The 18,888-nt window shown below is 36.5% G+C and overlaps 1 protein-coding gene and 1 long non-coding RNA gene across 2 annotated transcripts in view; one reads left to right on the forward strand and one right to left on the reverse strand.

Moving 5' to 3' along the window:
- The window catches only part of LOC309493629 (sialoadhesin-like), a 343,044-nt gene extending 336,308 nt beyond the window's left edge, over nt 1-6,736 (forward strand). The window contains exons 23-26 of the mRNA XM_082162774.1: nt 5,460-5,559; nt 5,711-5,756; nt 5,966-6,207; nt 6,339-6,736. Of these exons, the coding sequence (XP_082018900.1) occupies nt 5,460-5,559; nt 5,711-5,756; nt 5,966-6,207; nt 6,339-6,372 (422 nt within the window). The 3' untranslated portion in view covers nt 6,373-6,736. The remainder of the gene's footprint in view (nt 1-5,459; nt 5,560-5,710; nt 5,757-5,965; nt 6,208-6,338) is intronic.
- A 5,847-nt stretch (nt 6,737-12,583) lies between these two features.
- On the reverse strand, nt 12,584-16,738 carry LOC309493959. Its single transcript, XR_014204136.1, has 3 exons — nt 16,434-16,738; nt 14,275-15,306; nt 12,584-12,796 (listed from the first exon to the last, which is right to left on the reverse strand). It is a non-coding gene; the product is annotated as an uncharacterized lncRNA (long non-coding RNA).
- Nucleotides 16,739-18,888: the final 2,150 nt, after the last annotated feature.

Raw genomic sequence — 18,888 nt, forward strand, 5'->3', positions numbered from 1 at the left:
TTAAAAAATTCATTAAAAATATACGAAATGACATTTTCCAAATCCAAGTCGTGTATGGTGTGCTCCAAGGGTTGGTGAATACATTACATGTGGTGTGACATCATCATTTTTCAGCAATCTAAGTTGTGTATTATATGCTGCATGTGTGTATAAATACATTGTTGGTCATTTGAGGTAATTACATAAAACAACCACAAAGTTAAATAGCCTAGATGTATTTAATTTAAAACATTCAGTTTAATTACATATGTATAACAGATATATATATCATATACAAGTTAAAAATTGGCTTAATCTATTTTTAATCCATTTACTAACATCAACTACATACGTAAAAGGATCACGTTTTTAGTGTTTTTGTGGAATAATGCACATACTTTACCAACTTTGTTGCCGATTTGGCACTTTTGAGACACTCCCTAACTTGAAGTGCCCAAGTGGGGATAGTTGTGAGGACTTTTTCACTTCCAATTCTTAAAACAATTACATCATCGAATAATATTAAAATTCACTTTTGACATTATGCTTTACAATGTGACCTAGACAAGATACAGCATCATCCACGACTATTAAGCCATTACATATCAATTAATGCTGCAGAAAAGATCGAATGTCTAACGAATGTCCAACATAAAACCTACTTTACCGCACCGGGTATGTCCAGGTTGGTTACAGCAAGCTATAGGCTACAAGTAAGCTAGACTAATTATCAGCTAAAAAGAGTGCAAACCAAAACAAATAAATTATTTCAAATCAACTTTATAGTGGTAGTCATGGAGTTATTTAAGCCAATTATGGTTGATTGTCACGATTGATAGTGGTTGGGCTTCACCTACATAACAGAACAGGTATGGTGGAAAAATATTTTAGTTAAAGATGGCTGTTTTTGAGCTATTTAACAAAATTATTTGTGGTCAGAACTGCAGTAGTCTTGTCAAGCTCAAGATGGTTAGCATCTTAATACAAATGTCAAGTTGAAAAGTGTGATTTAAAATTATTTAGTAATGTGCGCTTTCTGTGTTTATTTATCTGAATTAAATTCAGTTGTTTATCTAACACACAGACACGGACAGGACAACATCATATCTCTCCACACCCAAATGACTACAGAGGTGATCGTTGACAATCATCACATCAACAGCACCATGATGGTGCAGGTCAAGATCACGGGGTTGCTTAGTATCCACATCACAGATGATCCATCTTGATCTATCGACACCACCAACAGAACCTGGCCAAGAAAGCCCAAAAACCTCTGCACTTCCTCCCACAGTTGAGGAAGGCTCATCTCCCAAAAATCCATCCTCTTAACTTTCTATAGGGGAATCATAGTGAGCCTCTTCCTCCCACCCCCACCCTCCAATAACCTAAGGGCAGCTGATTGACTCTTGCACAAATAAACTGGTAGTTTACACTATGATGCTGCTACATTGGTTTATTTAGAAATTTGCTATGAACATTTGACCCCACTTACACACAAATTGCACTGCCTTTTGCTACTTGTCATGTCATCCACTTACACAATAATACTATATTAATTAGGGATGAGTCACGATTTTCGAATATTCGATTAGCTGATTTTATTATAGAATAGGATGTGCGGGATGATTGTCTTTAAAAAATCCCCATGTTTTAGTTGTGGTTATAAGTTGCAATCCTAAACAGTTTTTATTCATTTAATAAATATATTCTTAATATTTGTTGTTTTTGTTTCTATGTTTGAGCTTGTATATCTCAATATTAATAACAGTCTGGTTAATTTTGAGCCTTGAATTGTAAACTCTCAAGGGTTGGATTTCTAAATATATGTTGGTTATGTGTCTATTCAGAATGACTTCTGAGCAGCAACCTTTTTATTTTGGGTATGTCATGTATGCATCACTTGCCAAAATTGGGGCTGACTAGTAAGGGGTTAAACGTATATAAAATAACACATATAACGTATGTTTAAGTTTTTTAACTTATATTTAAGCGTCACACCGCTCCGCTTTATTCATATGCTCTCATTTTATTAATAAAAATAATTTAGTAGCCTATTCTTGCCTTGTTTTTGAATGAATAAATCAAATAGTGTAAAAAAAACATTTCAGAGAATTTTTTTCTCAATCTTTTCCACTGGCCAAATAGTATTTTTAATTGATTTATATGTTTAATGGAAACAGATAGACCTTGTTGTGCATTATTTGCACAAAACCATTTTCTCAGATAATCTGCTATTATCGTGATAAGCAATTAGTTAAAACATTAAAACACAGCATGCCAGAGGAGAAGTGTTCAAAAGCATTGCATCCACAACAAAAATTAAAAAAAATTGAATATAAAAATGTTGTAAATTCTCAGTAATTATTTCATGTAGTTAAAGTGTTTAACAACACCATTAATGAGAATGGCATATTTAATCTAAATGTTTATATCAGAAGTAAAACATATAGTTTAAATCAGTGGTTCTCAACTCCAAACTCAGTGTGTCAGATAAGGGAGACATACACAATATGCAGAGCAGTGGGTCCCGAGGACTGGAGTTGAGAACCACTGGTTTAAATCATTCTTTTATTTATTTAAACTGTTATTGTGAACATGCACTGTATTTATGATTAGGACTCATAATAAAGATTTACGGTTTTACTTCATCTGCCGTTAGATAAGCTATATGTGTCAGTTTAACTATATGGCCCAGCTTTCTGGTCACTGACAAAGATTACATGCCTCCGCTCGCTGTAGAATCTGTGTTCATTATTTACATTGGTTGTCAAGGAAACGGGAGGTTTTCTAGCGTTATGATTAGTACTCCTGCTTCTTTGCCGGTTTAAAAAAATAAGAGTTTGTAAGGACATTTTGCGTCAAATGTGCATACAACAAAGTTGGAAACAATGTCTGTAGTACTTTTTATTACATTTTTATTACATGACCTCAGCAAAAAAAAAAAAAACGTACACAGCTGTGAGGTAAGTATTAAATTCGTAATTTCGAGGTCCGGTGTTCTGACGGAACACCATACCCATCAGAATGGGATACCTTCGGTTAATGCGCATGCGCAGGAGTGAAATTTGTGGAATTGCGCATGCGCTAAATTTAAACCAGGGGCTATCAAAAGAGCATACCCAGGGCTGCCAACTCTCACGCATTGAGCGTGAGACTCACGCAATTGACACTTTTCACACGCTCTCACGCCACACATCCATTTTCTCACGCACAGAAAAATTGCGGAGCAAAGAGGTACTTTTAATATTAAACTAATTATCAGCTCTTAGATTCCATCAATTTTATTACGAAATTCAGACAAAAATACGTGTGGCGCTTGTAAATGTGACGTGACAGATGCTGAGCGCCTCAGTTCAAGTGCACGTGAACCGATCATCTGTTACTTTTTTATTTAAAGATGCAGTAGGCCTACAACTTATCGAAAGTATACATAATATCGACCAATTAGTGTTTTTAAACCACGGAAAGAGGTCAATATATAATAGCAGGAGAACAATTATGTCACATAACGTTACATTTACCTCAGGAAAGCCATTTAATGACCATAGCATGTTAATTGAATAGAAAAAAAATAGCTAGAGAGGAGATTTTGCTGAGCACTATATTACATATTTAGTATATCTTTACTTATGTCATTAAATAATTGTTATTATAACAAAAACTGCATTATATTTAATTTCATTTGTTATTTTTAACCTTTAATAATTCCACCAGATTGGGCCCTCTATGTTTACTGCATTAGGTGAGATTATTTTTAAAAATAAAATTTTAAATAAACATGTATCCAAAGTAGTCAATATTGAATCAAAATCGGAATCAAATCACAAGAATGGAACTGAAATCTTGAAATTTTTGTCAAGCAATAATAAAAACTGTATCCTATCAGTCATTGTACAATGTAAACATTGTAACATGTTGTCACTAAACTTCATAAAATTCTATTTAGTTACCAAATGTTTTGACAATCACAATTACACTTATTGTGATGCAATATCAATACCCCCCCCCCCCCCCCCTCCCCCAACAAAAATCTCACTCCAAGCTAAACTCAAAAGTTGGCAGCCCTGCATACCTCTTTATAAACTGTATTTTTTATTAAACCAGGAGCTATCAAAACAGCATACCCCTTTATAAACTGTATTTTTTATTAAACCAGGGGCTATCAAAAGAGCATACCCCTTTATAAACTATTTTTTATTAAACCAGGGGCTATCAAAAGAGCATACCCCTTTATAAACTGTATTTTTTATTAAACCAGGGGCTATCAAAAGAGCATACCCCTTTATAAACTATTTTTTATTAAACCAGGGGCTATCAAAACAGCATACCACCCCTTTATAAACTGTATTTTTTATTAAACCAGGGGCTATCAAAACAGCATACCCCTTTATAAACACTGGTATGCTATAAAACTCAACTTCCGGTATGCTATTCTGACAAAGTATGCTACATCGACAGAACACCGGCCCACCGCCTATTTGTGTCAGTTCAACAGCGCTCTCTCATTCGCTGTACAGCTGTCAATCATCTTACGTGATCATATTCTCTGCTCTTCTGCATGACACTGTCCTGTACACTTCCTCGTTCTGAGCTTCGGGAAGAACAAACTCAAAGAAACATTTCTACACGTGAAACAAGAAGCTAATAAACACACGATTACGATACATGCATATACAAGGCTAAAATAACATATTTCAACATCATTATGATTAAAATCCACATTAGATCGCGATCGGAAGTTAATACAAAAACTCAATGGTTGTTTAAAGTGAGTTTTGAGTTAAAGTGTAATATTAGTCTTTTAAATTGTGTAATGAAGCTTGATGCTAATTGTTGCTCTAATGCTCCTGTCACACCAGGAGCTTTTATTCTATAATCTAATTTGTTATATAATTCACATAAGGTCCCAAGAATATGCTTATTTTTTTGTTTTCTAGAAAGTCTTCAGTTAATTGGTGGATTAGTGGGATTGAAGTGGTGTAGATGCACTGTAAAACCTTGCTGTAAAAAAACGGCTAATTTCTGAAAGTAACGTACCATTGTCCATTAAAACATGAATTTGTGTTTAGTTACTTTTTTTTAATGAATCTTTAGTTGATAAATCTGTAAATATAATATTGTTTTATTAATTTTGCACCAGTTCAGATGTAGATTTGCACCTTTTTCATTTTGATTTCTACTTAAAGATAAACTTAAGTAATATAATAAAGATAATTGAAGGTCATGGCATAAATCAAGTAATTATTTTCATATTTTATATATATATTTAATGTAGATCCTCCAAAGAGCGTCTCAGTGTCCATAACTGGATCTGGTGTAATAGTGGAGGGAGATTCAGTGACTCTGAACTGCATCAGTGACTCAAACCCTCCTGCTCTGAACTTCAGCTGGTTTAAGGAGAATGAAACCTCAGCCGTTGGATCTGGACAGAGTTTCAGCATCTCCAGCTTTAACTCTTCATGATCATCTTGTTTCAGGGGTTCAGAGAGATGCTCTGCTCACAGTTTCTGGGATCGTGGCGGGATGTGGAGGATTGATCTTCATCATCTTCATCATCATCATCATCGTGTTCATAAAGTGAGTGAATGTTGAGCAGCTCCTGCATTAAATTCTTTAAAAAAATTAACATAAATGCAACATTTGTTGAACTTAAGCCTCTATCAAAAATGAATGATTCTTACAAATAAATTACTTTTCAATACTTTCGAACAAAAACATGTTTCCTCAGGAAGAAGAGGAGAGACGGTGGATCTGAAGTTATCAGACAAAATCAGGCAAGTTTGATAATAATACATACCTGAATCTACAATGACATGATATTATATTTAACTAGAAAATTCAAGACTTACAAGATCATGTACTGCCAAATATTTGATATGAAGACCAGCTGGAAAACATCATGCATGTAACTCACAGTCACTGTGTTTCTGAATGATCGATCTGTTGTTATATCTGTGTGATATTTTATTTGATGAAACTGCAGGAGGATCACATTGACAGATCAGCAGAAACGGCTTCGACCAATGACGATCCACTGTATTCACTAGTATCAGCCAATCAGAGGGATGATCTGTATTCCAACATTAACGCAAAGAAACAAACAGAAACAGAATCTGCAGATGTTACAGAGGTTCAGTATGCCAGTGTCCATCACTTCAAGAACAAAGACATGAAGACTGAAGAGTACGACTGCATTGAGACGCATCATCCGTCTGAAGCCAACAGGTGAGAAACGATTCATTTAAACTCTAATAAAACATATTCAATTCTTAATCGGAGCTCTTGTTTTGTGTTGTTGAGATGATGGATTGTCACCTCTTGAAATGCCACATTATTTTTGTTTAATTTCTCCCCAGATCTGAGGATGTGATCTACAGCTCAGTCAAGTAAAGAACATGTGATCGGAGCCGCTTCCTATTGATGCTGATGGGAGACCTGGATTTGAGTCCAGCTCAGGTCATGTTCCCATCTCACTGTCCTCTTGATTTCACCTTTACACATTTATGGGACTCTTTTACTGTTTAGACATGAATTGATTTGGGTTTACAGTGAGCTCTTTTATGATGATCTGAATTGATTTTCAGTATCACACACACACACACACACACACACGAACACACGGATACCTGTAATAGTCAAAGGCATTTTAGCTCTCGCTTTGTACAGTCAATGCAGAACAGATGTTTCCTCTTCTCTCGTCATACTGTGTGATTTTATTGCTAAATACATTAAATCTGAACATTGTCAGAAAGTCTTTAGTTTCATTGTCATGAATATTTTGCACATTTTACACCAAACTCTCATTACTGTAATGTGCCGGGTATTGTATTTTTCATAATGTTTTTCATTACTGGTTAAAATACTGTAATTCGTTTACACACAAACACAAATGAATGGAAATATCTACTTAAAAAAAAAAATTATTATAAGTATTTGGTATTTGACACCGCATGCCAGTTTTCAAGTTAATCGGACTGACTGTTGCGTAGATATAGACGTTTTCATGTTTAAAAAATAATAATTTTATAGCACCACCAAGTGGACAGTCGCTGCTTCTTTTTTCACACGACCACAGACTGAGCCAATCCGCAGGTGTACAGAGTTTGGTGAAATTATCTCATTCCGTTCAAGAGTGATAGTCGTTTTAGTAAAAGTGGCCGTGCCCACTTCGCATGTTTTGTCGTCCCATCAAGGATATGAATCGAAATATCTCCATTTTATTTTTATTTTTATTATTGACAATCAGACTCCAGAAAATCTTTCTGTACTGGTTTGGTTCCAGCCGGGCGAAAATCCTTGTAGTTGTAAGCAAAAGTAGGTTTTTCTGGAAATCCAATATACCCAAAAAGGGTGATGATTGAATTCGAGACATGAACATGAGACGCTTGTTCGTATTGAGCCAATGTTTCCGATGATATAAGACAATTGAGTCTGCGACTAATGGTTTAGGAGTTATGAGCGATTTCATACTTTTGATCGCTGTAGCGCCACCATCAGGCCGATTAGGGTGAGCTTTAGTGACGTTGTAGATGGGGGGGTTACTACCATCCCTCGAAGTTTCATGTCTCTCTCTACGTCTTACGGTTTGATCTGCCCGATCACTTTTAGGGTAGAATGCTGATCTACGACACAAACAGCTCCAAGTAGAAAGTCACGTTTTGTCATCCCGAAATGCAGCATGTGTAACATGAAGATGCACAATGCTATAGCATTCAAAGACATTGACATCACAAATAAAAATGTTATTCTTAATTGTTAACTCCGGGTACAGTAAGAGCAGTGTTAAACGTTAAGCAAGATAACTCAGGATTCAGTTTATGCTGGATTTAGAATGACCCAGAATTAACTTGTTCAAGTGTAAAAAGCAAGTGTGTAAAAAGGCTATTGTGTGTGTGAACAGGGTTTTTTATCTCATGAAAGTTGACCCTTGCTTGCATAGAGACAGGAAATGCTATCATATACAACCCCTGCTTAATACGTCTGTTCAGTCTTCAAACTCACAATTTGCACTTAGTACTAGTGAATAAAGCTGCTGCGAACAAGGTATGAGAGTTTTTACATATTACTTGATGAGTTTGTAAAATGTAGGAGTATGAAAGAGAAGAAATGGATAGCTTTTGGGACAAAATGTTTGTGTGTTGGTCGCTTCTTGGAGCAGGTTATACCACACAGGACCTTAGTGGACCCTTATTTCACAGGATGCTGCATTTTAAGCTTGGTAAATAAGTTTAGGAGACACTAAATTGATTAATGTGAAGTATGCAAACATGTAGATATATAATATTAGGATGTATATGATTTGGTGGAAGGCCAGCTGGGCAATGTAAGAAGCTGTAAAGCCCTCATTCATTGTTAGTGTTTGAGTCCTGTTGACTTACTGTTACACCAGATGTGAAGCAACAAAAGCCAATAGAACCCAGACAGCAACATAGTGTCGGCCAGATCCGGTCCACATCTGGGCCGTGTGGAGTCCAAGTGTACCAGATGTGAGCCCATAATAATCAGCCATACTGTCTACACTGGATGAGGCATGAAGCATCGTGACACGACAAATCTCCAACAGTAAACTGACGCCCCGTTTTATTTCTGACAAGTACGTGCTACTCCTGACATGAAGGACAAATGGTTTTAGCAATGGTCGCTTCATCACGTCCAGTGTAGACAGTCTCAAGCTGGTGTAGACATGCTGTGGGACCACTAAAGACACAACAATCTGATGTTGCAAAAAGAAGAGAAATTGTTGTCCAGAGAAAAGGTTTAATCTTGCTTGAGACTAATTCTTAGCATGCATGAGCAATGTGAGCACAGTTCAGCAGTGCAACTCCTCCATGCCACCCTGATCTTATCAGTCCTTTGGGTGTCGATGAGTCACTAAAACTGTTTCTGGGCAGCACTTAAGAATTGTTATTTTTGTACTAACCAAAGACGAAAACAAACTGTTTTCAGAAGCTTTATTATAGGTATGGAGTGCATGAACTGGATGTGTGTATTTATATGTTTGTCTATAGAGCTGTGATGGATCCTGTGGTCGTGAGCGCCAGAATGACTCTTCTTCTCTCTCCAATCTTTCTGCTCTTGACTTCTGAGTCACAGTTGTTATAGAGATGTAAGATTTTTTTTATGTGTTTTTTAAAGAGTGCATTATTTATCTATTTTACGGTCCACCAATCAGAAACACACTCAGTCTGTCAGTCATTTTAGCTGACATTGGGTTGGTTGACACGTAGAAGACGAGCTTTGGTGAGAGTGTGTGGTTACGCTGACAAAATGGCTGAAATCGCTTAAAGCGCCTGTGGATGTGTTCACTTTTTCACAGTTCTGTGTCAGCGTGATCATTTATGCTTTTCTGCAACACCCTTCTGCAGGACTTTTCACACTTCTCTCACTGTGTGTCATCTCTCCAGCAACAAGTGATACATATTATTTTAGCTGCATTTACACATAACTCATACTTGACCATTTATCTGCTTTGTATTTTGTGTTTCAGGAGTTTTTGGAGAAGACTGGAGTGTGATTTATGAAACTAAATCAATATTTGCTCTCAAAGAATCCTCAGTAAACATGTCTTGCACATATAGATTCCCTCAGCAGTATAAACATTTTGGATCAAGAAACCAGATGTAGAGATCAAAAGTTTAAAATAATATCCAGAGTAGTTTTAGGATATGGTGAGAGAGATGTGTTTCCTCCAGGCCTTCAGGTTCAGGCTCCACAGCTGGTGCTGGAGAAAGAAACGCTCAATCTGACATGTAGAACAACCTGCAATCTGACAGACAGATTCATCTGGTACAAAAATGGACAGGCTTTAAAGTTCACCAGCGACATCCTTCAGTTTCAGTCAGTCCGCAGTGATTCTGGCAGATACAGCTGTGCCGTCAGAGGACATGAACATCTGCCTTCTCCTGCTGTCAGCATCAGTGTCGTGTGTGAGTAGGTCTAGGTCTGTGAACAACAGCAGTAAAGTGTTAGGGGAGTGGCCTGCATGTCTTTAACCTGAAAACCAGCCAATCAGAGAGCAGTTTGGCTGTTTAGCTTGGTCTCGTAAACCCCCTGCTGGAGGAAGCTGTAACTACACGATCTGACTGCATCTGACAGACAATTATACATTCATTAACCATGTATTCTAACTAAATACATACTGCAAATATGTTAATATAGTATAGATGATTTAGAAGAGTCCAATTATTTTTGGAGGGTTCATGAAAATGGATGTATAGCTTTCTCAAGGTCCTGTTGTGAATCTAAAAAGCTAAAATGGCTTACAATAACATTTAAAATCTACATCTAAACTGTGTTGTTTTGTGGCTGAAATGCAAACATTTATGAATTTTTTCTTTTCTTCAAGTCCAACTTAGGGAAAGGGAATCAGTGCAGTATACAAATTATATATAAGATTATACATTTATTTATTTATTTAACAGGGACAATGCACTGTAAACACGTTTGGAGAAAATGTAGAGTTTCGTGATGACAGAGTGATGACATGACATTCAGTCAAAGTGAGCCCCCTCGTGGCTGGCTATTATGGCTGCAGGTCATAAGTCCACACTTTTCATAAAAGTGACACTAGCCTACTCTTCAAATACAGTTTCTCCAAAAGTGTTTATTATTTTAGGTAGTTATTATCACGATAATCCATGTCCAAGAGTCCATTTCCTCGGATGGGATGGTTTTTATTCGTTATTTGACATTATAAACCATGCTATAAACACACACTGACCTCCTCGAGCTTTTATTTTGGCACTTCCGGTTACCGGCATTTTGAATTTGCATATTAGTTAAATATTTAGTTTCACCCGAAACATTTAGATTCAACATTTAGATTTAGATTTAGATTCAACGTGTAGATTTAGATTTAGATTTAACATTTAAATTCAACATTTAGATTTAACATTTAGATTTAATATTTAGATTTAGATTTAACATTTAGATTTAACATTTAGATTTAGATTTAACATTTAGGTGTAACATTTAATATTTAGATTTAACTATTTAAAATATCTCTAAGTTGACAAATATTTTTGTAAATGTGCTAAAAAGTGACCGTAAAAAAATTATACCAGTTTTTTAAACATTGTTTGAAGCTAAATGTGACTAAATGTTGCTGTTATTTTCAGCGTGAGCCGCTTTACAAACAGCGCCCCATACACACAATAAAAAAAATACTGACCACCTTCAATGTCTCATAGCTCAAGGACTACAAACCTGGTTGTCCTTCAACCATATTTTCACACTACCTTTAAAATTTATGAATGTACTACATTCTCTGACACTCAGTGGAAGGAATTCCACATCCCAGCTGCTTTTATTGAAAAGCAGTTTTGTCCAAATGTCGTAGACCGAAACTTAACACAACAGTCCCCTCTAGAGGAAGCTCTTGTTAACCTTGAGCCTGGTCTGCTTATTGTTACATCCTGTTTAAGAGATTGTGGTGCTAAGTCACGAATGATCTTAATATATACTAACCGTCTTGGATAAATTTATCACTTTTTATGAATAAAAAGCTTATTGTTTTACATCTAGATCCCCCCCTAGCAGTGTTGTATAAAGTACTAGAAAGCAATACTTGAGTAAAAGTACAAGTATCATACTAGAAAAAGACTTTGGTAGAAGTGAAAGTTACCTTTTAGAATATTACTTAAATAAAAGTCTTAAAGATGAACTGAACTGGAATTTTGAGTAAAGGTGATATAACAGATGTATTTTATTTATTCTCATTGGTACAATTAATAAAGTGGCAGAATTTGTTAAAAGGGATAAAATGGTACGTTGAAAATGTTGTTGTTGTTACACGGGCGCCGCCATGTTGGATTTCAACATTCCACTACACTGTTAGACCTTACCGGGGTTTTTTACAGTAAAATACTGGCAACACTGTTGCCAGTAATATACTGTTAATTGTACAGTTCTTTACTGTAATCTACAGTTTGTTTCTGTAAAAATGCACTAAATTAAAATTCAAGTTAACTAATTACACTTGCAGAAACCGACTGCCTTAAATTGACCAACTGTCATTTAAATGTATGAACTAAAATTTATAATGCATTAATAATGTGAGCAAAGTATTACTGTGAACTTCTTTCATTTGAGACCACTAAAAAACTATTGTACATAAAAAGATTTACACTGGACCAGCAACTACACAGTCACTGTCTGTTAAATAAAGCAACATGCAGCATATCATCAATGTTTGTAGATCTTCTCCTGGACTGAAGCACAGGCTCTACTCTTCTGCACAATGGTGACCCAAAAACTAAATTTTACAGTAAACTACTGTTGCCAGTATAAACCTGTTTTATAACTTACAGTTTATTACTGTTAAAATACATTTTGTGGGTGTGTCTTAATGTCTTACACTGTTAACCCTTTACACCCCACAGGAAAATCCACACTACATTTACATTTACATTTATTCATTTAGCTGACGCTTTAATCCAAAGCGACTTACAATTGCTATATATGTCAGAGGTCGCACGCCTCTGGAGCAACTAGGGGTTAAGTGTCTTGCTCAGGGACACATTGGTGTCTCACAGTGGATTCGAACCCGGGTCTCTCACACCAAAGGCATGTGTCTTATCCATTGCGCCACCACCACCACTACAAAGAGTAAAAAGTTACATTGACGCAGTGTTGCAGTGAGATAATTAAGTGAATATGTTGAATAATAAGTGAATAAGTGAAATAAGTGAATAAGTGATTGTTGAGCATTAGTGATGAACACCTGCTGTTAACAAGCAGAATCACTGAAGGAAAGAGGAACACAAGAACAGAAAATAGAGAAACACAAGAACTACAACTGACTTCCAGCCCAGGGCTCCAGACTAACTTTTTTCACCTCCGTCCTGGAACCGTCCTGAAAAACAATTTGAACCGTCCTAAAGTGAATGTCAACCGTCCCAAAATAAACATGTTGTTTCTGTACTTTGTTATTATCATCTATAGTTGTTAGTTACATAATAAAAACACCATTAAAATGTTTATGATACATATTATTATATTTATTTAGCTCCATTCAAAGTAGTTATCTGTAAACAGGTAAAAAACTGATTTAATAAAAAATAACAGGCGTTAAATGCTTTTTTGTATTCATGAAGAACAAATCTTTTTTTTTACATATACGAAAAATAAGATAAAAATACATACAGCTCAAAACGTTTTTGAGTTGGTTGGATTAAAAAATAACAAATAAATACTGGTGACTACATATCTCAAAAATATCATCATTCTTTATTCTTTCAAGCAGCAGACATATTTATTTGTATGAATTAAATATAATGAATCATTATTAAAGCTATTAACGAGCAGTGAATGCTTTTCTCTTTTTCTTTTGTTGCTTGATCAATATTAAGGACACAGACCGCATTAGGTTTATTACCCACTGTCACTTTAAGACATCGGATCATGTCCAATGACATGCAGATCCAATGCACTGATGCACATCCGATACACTCAAAACTGTTTAAGACGTAACCAACATAGTTTACGTGAATACTCTCCAAAACTGACATTTCGACATATTGTTGTGTGTATTTGTCCACACTCAGACAGAAAGAGAGCTCAATTCAGTAGGCTACTCGCGCGCTGTATAGGTGTCAATGTGCATGGCTGCCCGCTTCGGGTCGGGTGTGTGTGCGCAGAAAACCGTACCGAATAGAGCTCTTTTTTTGCGTCGTCACTCTTATTCAGATCTATATGTCTGCTCTACTCATTCTCCCAGACGTTTAAGTATTTTAACGTTTTATGAGACATGCAGGATTCAGCGCATGTCAACCCGTGTGCCGCTGGGTAACGTTAGATCAGCACGTTACAGTACAAATGTGCACATCTACCACAAACGCAGGACATCAGTTCTGACTGGATCGCTTCCCAAATCGTCACTATCTAACATTTTTGTCTAGTTTTTATTTGTTGACGAAAATGTCAATAGATTTTCGTCATGGTTTTTGTCATTCAAAACTAGTTTTATTTAGTTATCGTCTCGTTTTTGTCTGTAAAAATAAGCCATGTGATAGATGTACCGCGAAACAAGTCTCCGGGTGAGTAGCCGGCCAGTGATAGTGACTAGTAACAGCATGAGAAGACGCGCTCCGTTGTAGTCAGCGCTTGGTCAGTTAATTTTGGCATTTTCTAAGTAAGTTACCCTAATAGGCTAGTAATAAATGAACACGCATACAAAAATGTCTTTCGTCCTGTAGGCGTCCTGGAGAATATTTCTGTTCGTCCTAAACACATTTTCTATCGTCCCCAGGACGATAGGACGCCGTTAGTCTCGAGCCCTGTTCCAGCCATTACACATTATTACACTTATTATTAACCAGTATGACTTTATTTCTGTCATACATCTACATAAGTTGTTATTGAGATGTTTAATTGAAAATGTTTGGTTTGAAGTTACCATGATGGAGATCAGTGCTTGCTTTAGTTGGGATGCTGACCCTTGACTATTTAACATTAGTATTTCACTGGCTGATTGAACTGTGTTTTTGCACTTGTGCACACACACAGTTTGTGAATGATTGCAGTTACATTGATTATGATGAAAAAAATCATTGTATAGCCTGTTCATACACTAAATATCTTTCAGTTTTAAATTCTGTATTAAAGTGTTATGTAACCATCACTGTGAAACTATATTAATAAATTACAATGATAATTTTTTTAACACATAATGCACAGCCTAAAAAAGAAACAGAGCTACAATGTCTTGTAGAAACACAGAAATATCAAAAATCTGCATATGTCTCTCATCAATGGTGGCAATAATTTATTTGTATTTATTTATTCATGCAGCAGTGCATGCTGGGAGTTTTATACAATCCTGGAACCCAGCATGCATTGCGACATGAACGTTTTTATTGTCACCATTGTTGAGATTCATGAGTTGATTGTTGATGTCTGTTTGTGTCTGAGTTAAGCAGGAGTTCAAAAAGTTTTTAAACACTATATTATTTCAATATTCTTCAGAATAACTAATTACAGAAATTGCTGTATTTCACGTTATAGATTAAAAGATATGATTAATATGAAAAACCTAAAAATCCAAAGCTTTTACATTGGGTAAGATCAGAGAATCAGACATGTCCAGGATGATTATGTAATCATCACACACTTTTTCTTGCCATAACAAATGTGTTTTATAAACTCATAGTTAAAGCAGTCAGAGAAAAACTGATACAATAAAGTCAATGGTTCAAGAGCCCAACTAAAACAAATACTGATCTCCATCATGGTGATAATAACTTTATTATTTTCAATAAAACATCAACAATTAAATATCTGTTAATTCTCAACAATAACTTTTGTACAAAAGAAATAATGTTAACCCTCTGATGGTTTACGGGGTCTTTTTGACCCCAAATGACTTTTGCTCAAATAAAAAAAAAATTTCCCTTTGTCCAAATGGTATGAAACATTCTACGGCTCTTCACACTTTCTAGATCTACAAAAAAAAATTTAAATTGGAATGATATCTGTTTTTATGTTAGCGTGACAAAAATTGTGACACTCGTGGTCTTCGGGGTCTCTGGAGACCCTGCAATCAAAATAGACAAAATTCATCATCAAAATCAGAAACAACGCAGAACACATCGACAGAAATGGCACAAATAAAGTGGCACACTTCCACCAATGCAAAAAACATCCACAATGCTAAATTATTTTGCTCACAACACGCGTACACACACACACACACACACACACACACACACATATAGAGGAATACATTTTTGAGACTATAAAAACTGTTCTCTTATCATTTGTCAAATAAAATCATCCAAAATGCAGTACCACCACAAAAATAAATTGGTGACACTGACACATTGAAAATGTGCACACTCACACACACACGCACACACACACACACACACACACACACACACACACACACACACACAGGGACATCAGTACAAAAAAATGCTAAACTTTGACAAAAATATTTTATTTTTGTTATAATTGTGATTTTATAATATTTAGATATGAATCCAACTGAATCCAACTTGTGAAAAGATATCTTTCAGGTAGTCAAATAGCAAATAGCATATAGTGGAGCTCTATGGCCATCTAGTGGTTAAAGTGAATTTTTTTTTTTTTTTTTACTGCATTTTCCAAAAATGTTACATTAAACCATTTAAAATGATCCATTTTATCCCCATGAATGGAAGTTAGAAATCTGGGTCTTTTATAAAGTGAATTTTACATCAAATGCTGTTTTTTTGTAAAAAGCTTATTTAAATAAATATTTATTTATTTATTTATAGAAATTTAAAAGATATCATAAATTCTCCAAAAACTGCACAAATGTTGAGTAAAAACATTAACAAACAGAATAAAATTACATTTGTAAAAAAAAAAACTATTATCTTGTTACAAAATTAAATGTTATTGTCTGGGGTCTCTGGAGACCCCAAAAAACACGAGTGTAGACATAAATAAAGACCATCAGAGGGTTAAACTGGTTTGTAAACTGGTTTCACACTCAGTGTTGCTGGAAGTCAGTTGTAGTTCTTGTGTTTCTCTTTTTTCTGTTCTTGTTTCTCTGTCCTTCAGTGATTCTGCTTATCATGTGTTCATCAGTTTCTCAATTCACTCACTTCTTTTCATTCACTCTGTCAAGGGGACTATATTAGTGAACTAATGTAGGGAATAGTGAATGAGGGTATAGGGTGTGATTGGGAAAACAGCCTCTGAGTGTCGACTTTGAGCACTGTTCATTTACAGTATATTCCTGTAGGCTAGTTTTGTTTTCTACAGTATATTACTGTTTTAATGGAAAATGGTATGATATTGTCAGAATTAGGCATTTTTTTTACAGCAAGGGTTAACAGTGTACGTCACTGGCATGGTAAGCTACTCTGTTGCTAACCAACACAAGCAGAGCAGCCATAGAATGTAAATAGTCTGAGGCTAGCTGACATGGCTGAGGAAACAGAAACCAAAAGGTCTAGAGGGGGTTCATACTGTATTGCCCCTGGCTGTAGTAATGAATTGTATAGGGCTAAGGCAGCTGGGGTTACGATACATTTTCACAGGCTACCTTTGACAAGGAAACCAGCCCTCAAGTCATGGCTAGCTGCCCTAAAACTGGCTAACCCTCCGACAGCCCCTGGATTTCGAGTCTGTAGTGACCATTTTTTAGCGACAGACTATCTAGAGAGTTGTACTTTCAATACAACAGGTTCACTGGTGAGGGTTAAGACCAACAGACTGAAACCTGAGGCCATTCCGTCAATGTTCAACTTTTCAGGCTATAGTACAGGGCAGACCGATAGACCAACGGCAAGTACTAACACCACCGATGCTATCTACCGCAGAGACAGGGCGCTGAAACGCTCGCGTCAGGCAGAGGACAGAGAAGTATGTTAACTGTTATCATACTAGCAAGTCTACTAAGCAAAGGGCTGGATGTAGCGTTGTCACATACACAAAACATGTACATATTCACTTACGCGCACATATGACATGTAACGTTAGGCTTTATAGCGTTCAACAAAACCGAGACTGACACACTCGGCATTCAATGAAATTGAGTCACAAAACCAAGCTAGATACCAAACGATCCAACCTAGGGCTAGCAGTTAAACACGTTGGAAGCACTTTTGTCAAATCCACAAGCTAGCCACCACTCCGACCATAACTGTATAAATAAATCATGACTCCGACGATATCACAGATCGATAATAATGCGTTTACTAGTTGCTAACTAAACCGCAGCAGGACTGTAAACAGAATCCAATGTCCCTCTCTACTCACCCTGAAAGCTAGCTGATGTTCATCGTGTCAGGAAACATTGTTGATGCAGGGAGTTCAACTCGCAGAAATAGCTGCTAGGTCCATAGTAAGAGGTATCTGTGCAGTAACCGGCCGTGCAGTATTTTGATTTTTGCATTTTGCGTGCAGCTAACTAACAAGCGATCTCATTGGATGAATTCGTCCAATCACATTTTCCATTTATCTGCCTCGATTTTCTAAAACGCACAGTACCTTAACCATGTTTTGGTATTTTCTCTAAATGCACACGACATATACAAGCAGTCTCTATTTACTAAAATGCATAATGTGCTTGTATACAATAAATGAGAGTGCATGACAGGCTACAGCCCTCCAACCTCCCACCACATTTCCCTCTTATAACACCATGAACCACTATTGCTCCATTAATAATTGGCTATGTACATTGCAAATACAATCTAATGCATATTTTAGACACAATTTTGTATTGTATGCAATATTTTGAGACAAAATTAATTGGTGCATTAGGAAACATAAACCACAAGAAAACAATTACTAGTAGTTCATAAACACAATGTGTATTAGTTTGTAAATGTGTAGTGCATAAATGGTTTCTCAGAGCTCCTTACAAACCCCCCCCCCCCCCCCCCCCCCCCCCGGGGTGACTGTAAAAACACACTGTGTGGATGGCCATAATTACATTTGGCATTCACAAAATCAAATCAGGGGAGTCATGGAGTGCAACATCACTGTTCCGGCTGCTGTGTTTGTGACAGGGAATGAGTGCAGTCCTTTCCTAGAGGTATGCGAAACAATTGGTTTGGAGGCCATGTCAGAGAGGCAGTGGTATAAGATCCAGAAAGCCTACGTCATACCGGAGGTCAACTATGCCTGGGCTATCCACAATGAGGGGGTCATGAGTGCTGTGAGTGAGAAGCCGATCACTGTCTCAGGGGATGCACGGTATGACAGCCCTGGCTATAATGCAACCTTCGGCACCTACTCTCTGTTTGACAGAATCAAAGATGATCGTGGCTCAGGAAACTGTGCGGGTGACTGACGTGAAAAATAGCTACTGGCTCGAGGTAGAGGGTATGGAGAGATGCCTGGCCAAGCTTGCAGACCACGGAGTCTCCGTCTCTGTGTTGGCCACTGACTGCCACCCATCTGTGCAGAAGG

Source organism: Leuciscus leuciscus (assembly GCF_965113295.1).
Source record: "Leuciscus leuciscus genome assembly, chromosome: 3".
Classification (NCBI taxonomy): Eukaryota; Metazoa; Chordata; class Actinopteri; order Cypriniformes; family Leuciscidae; genus Leuciscus; species Leuciscus leuciscus.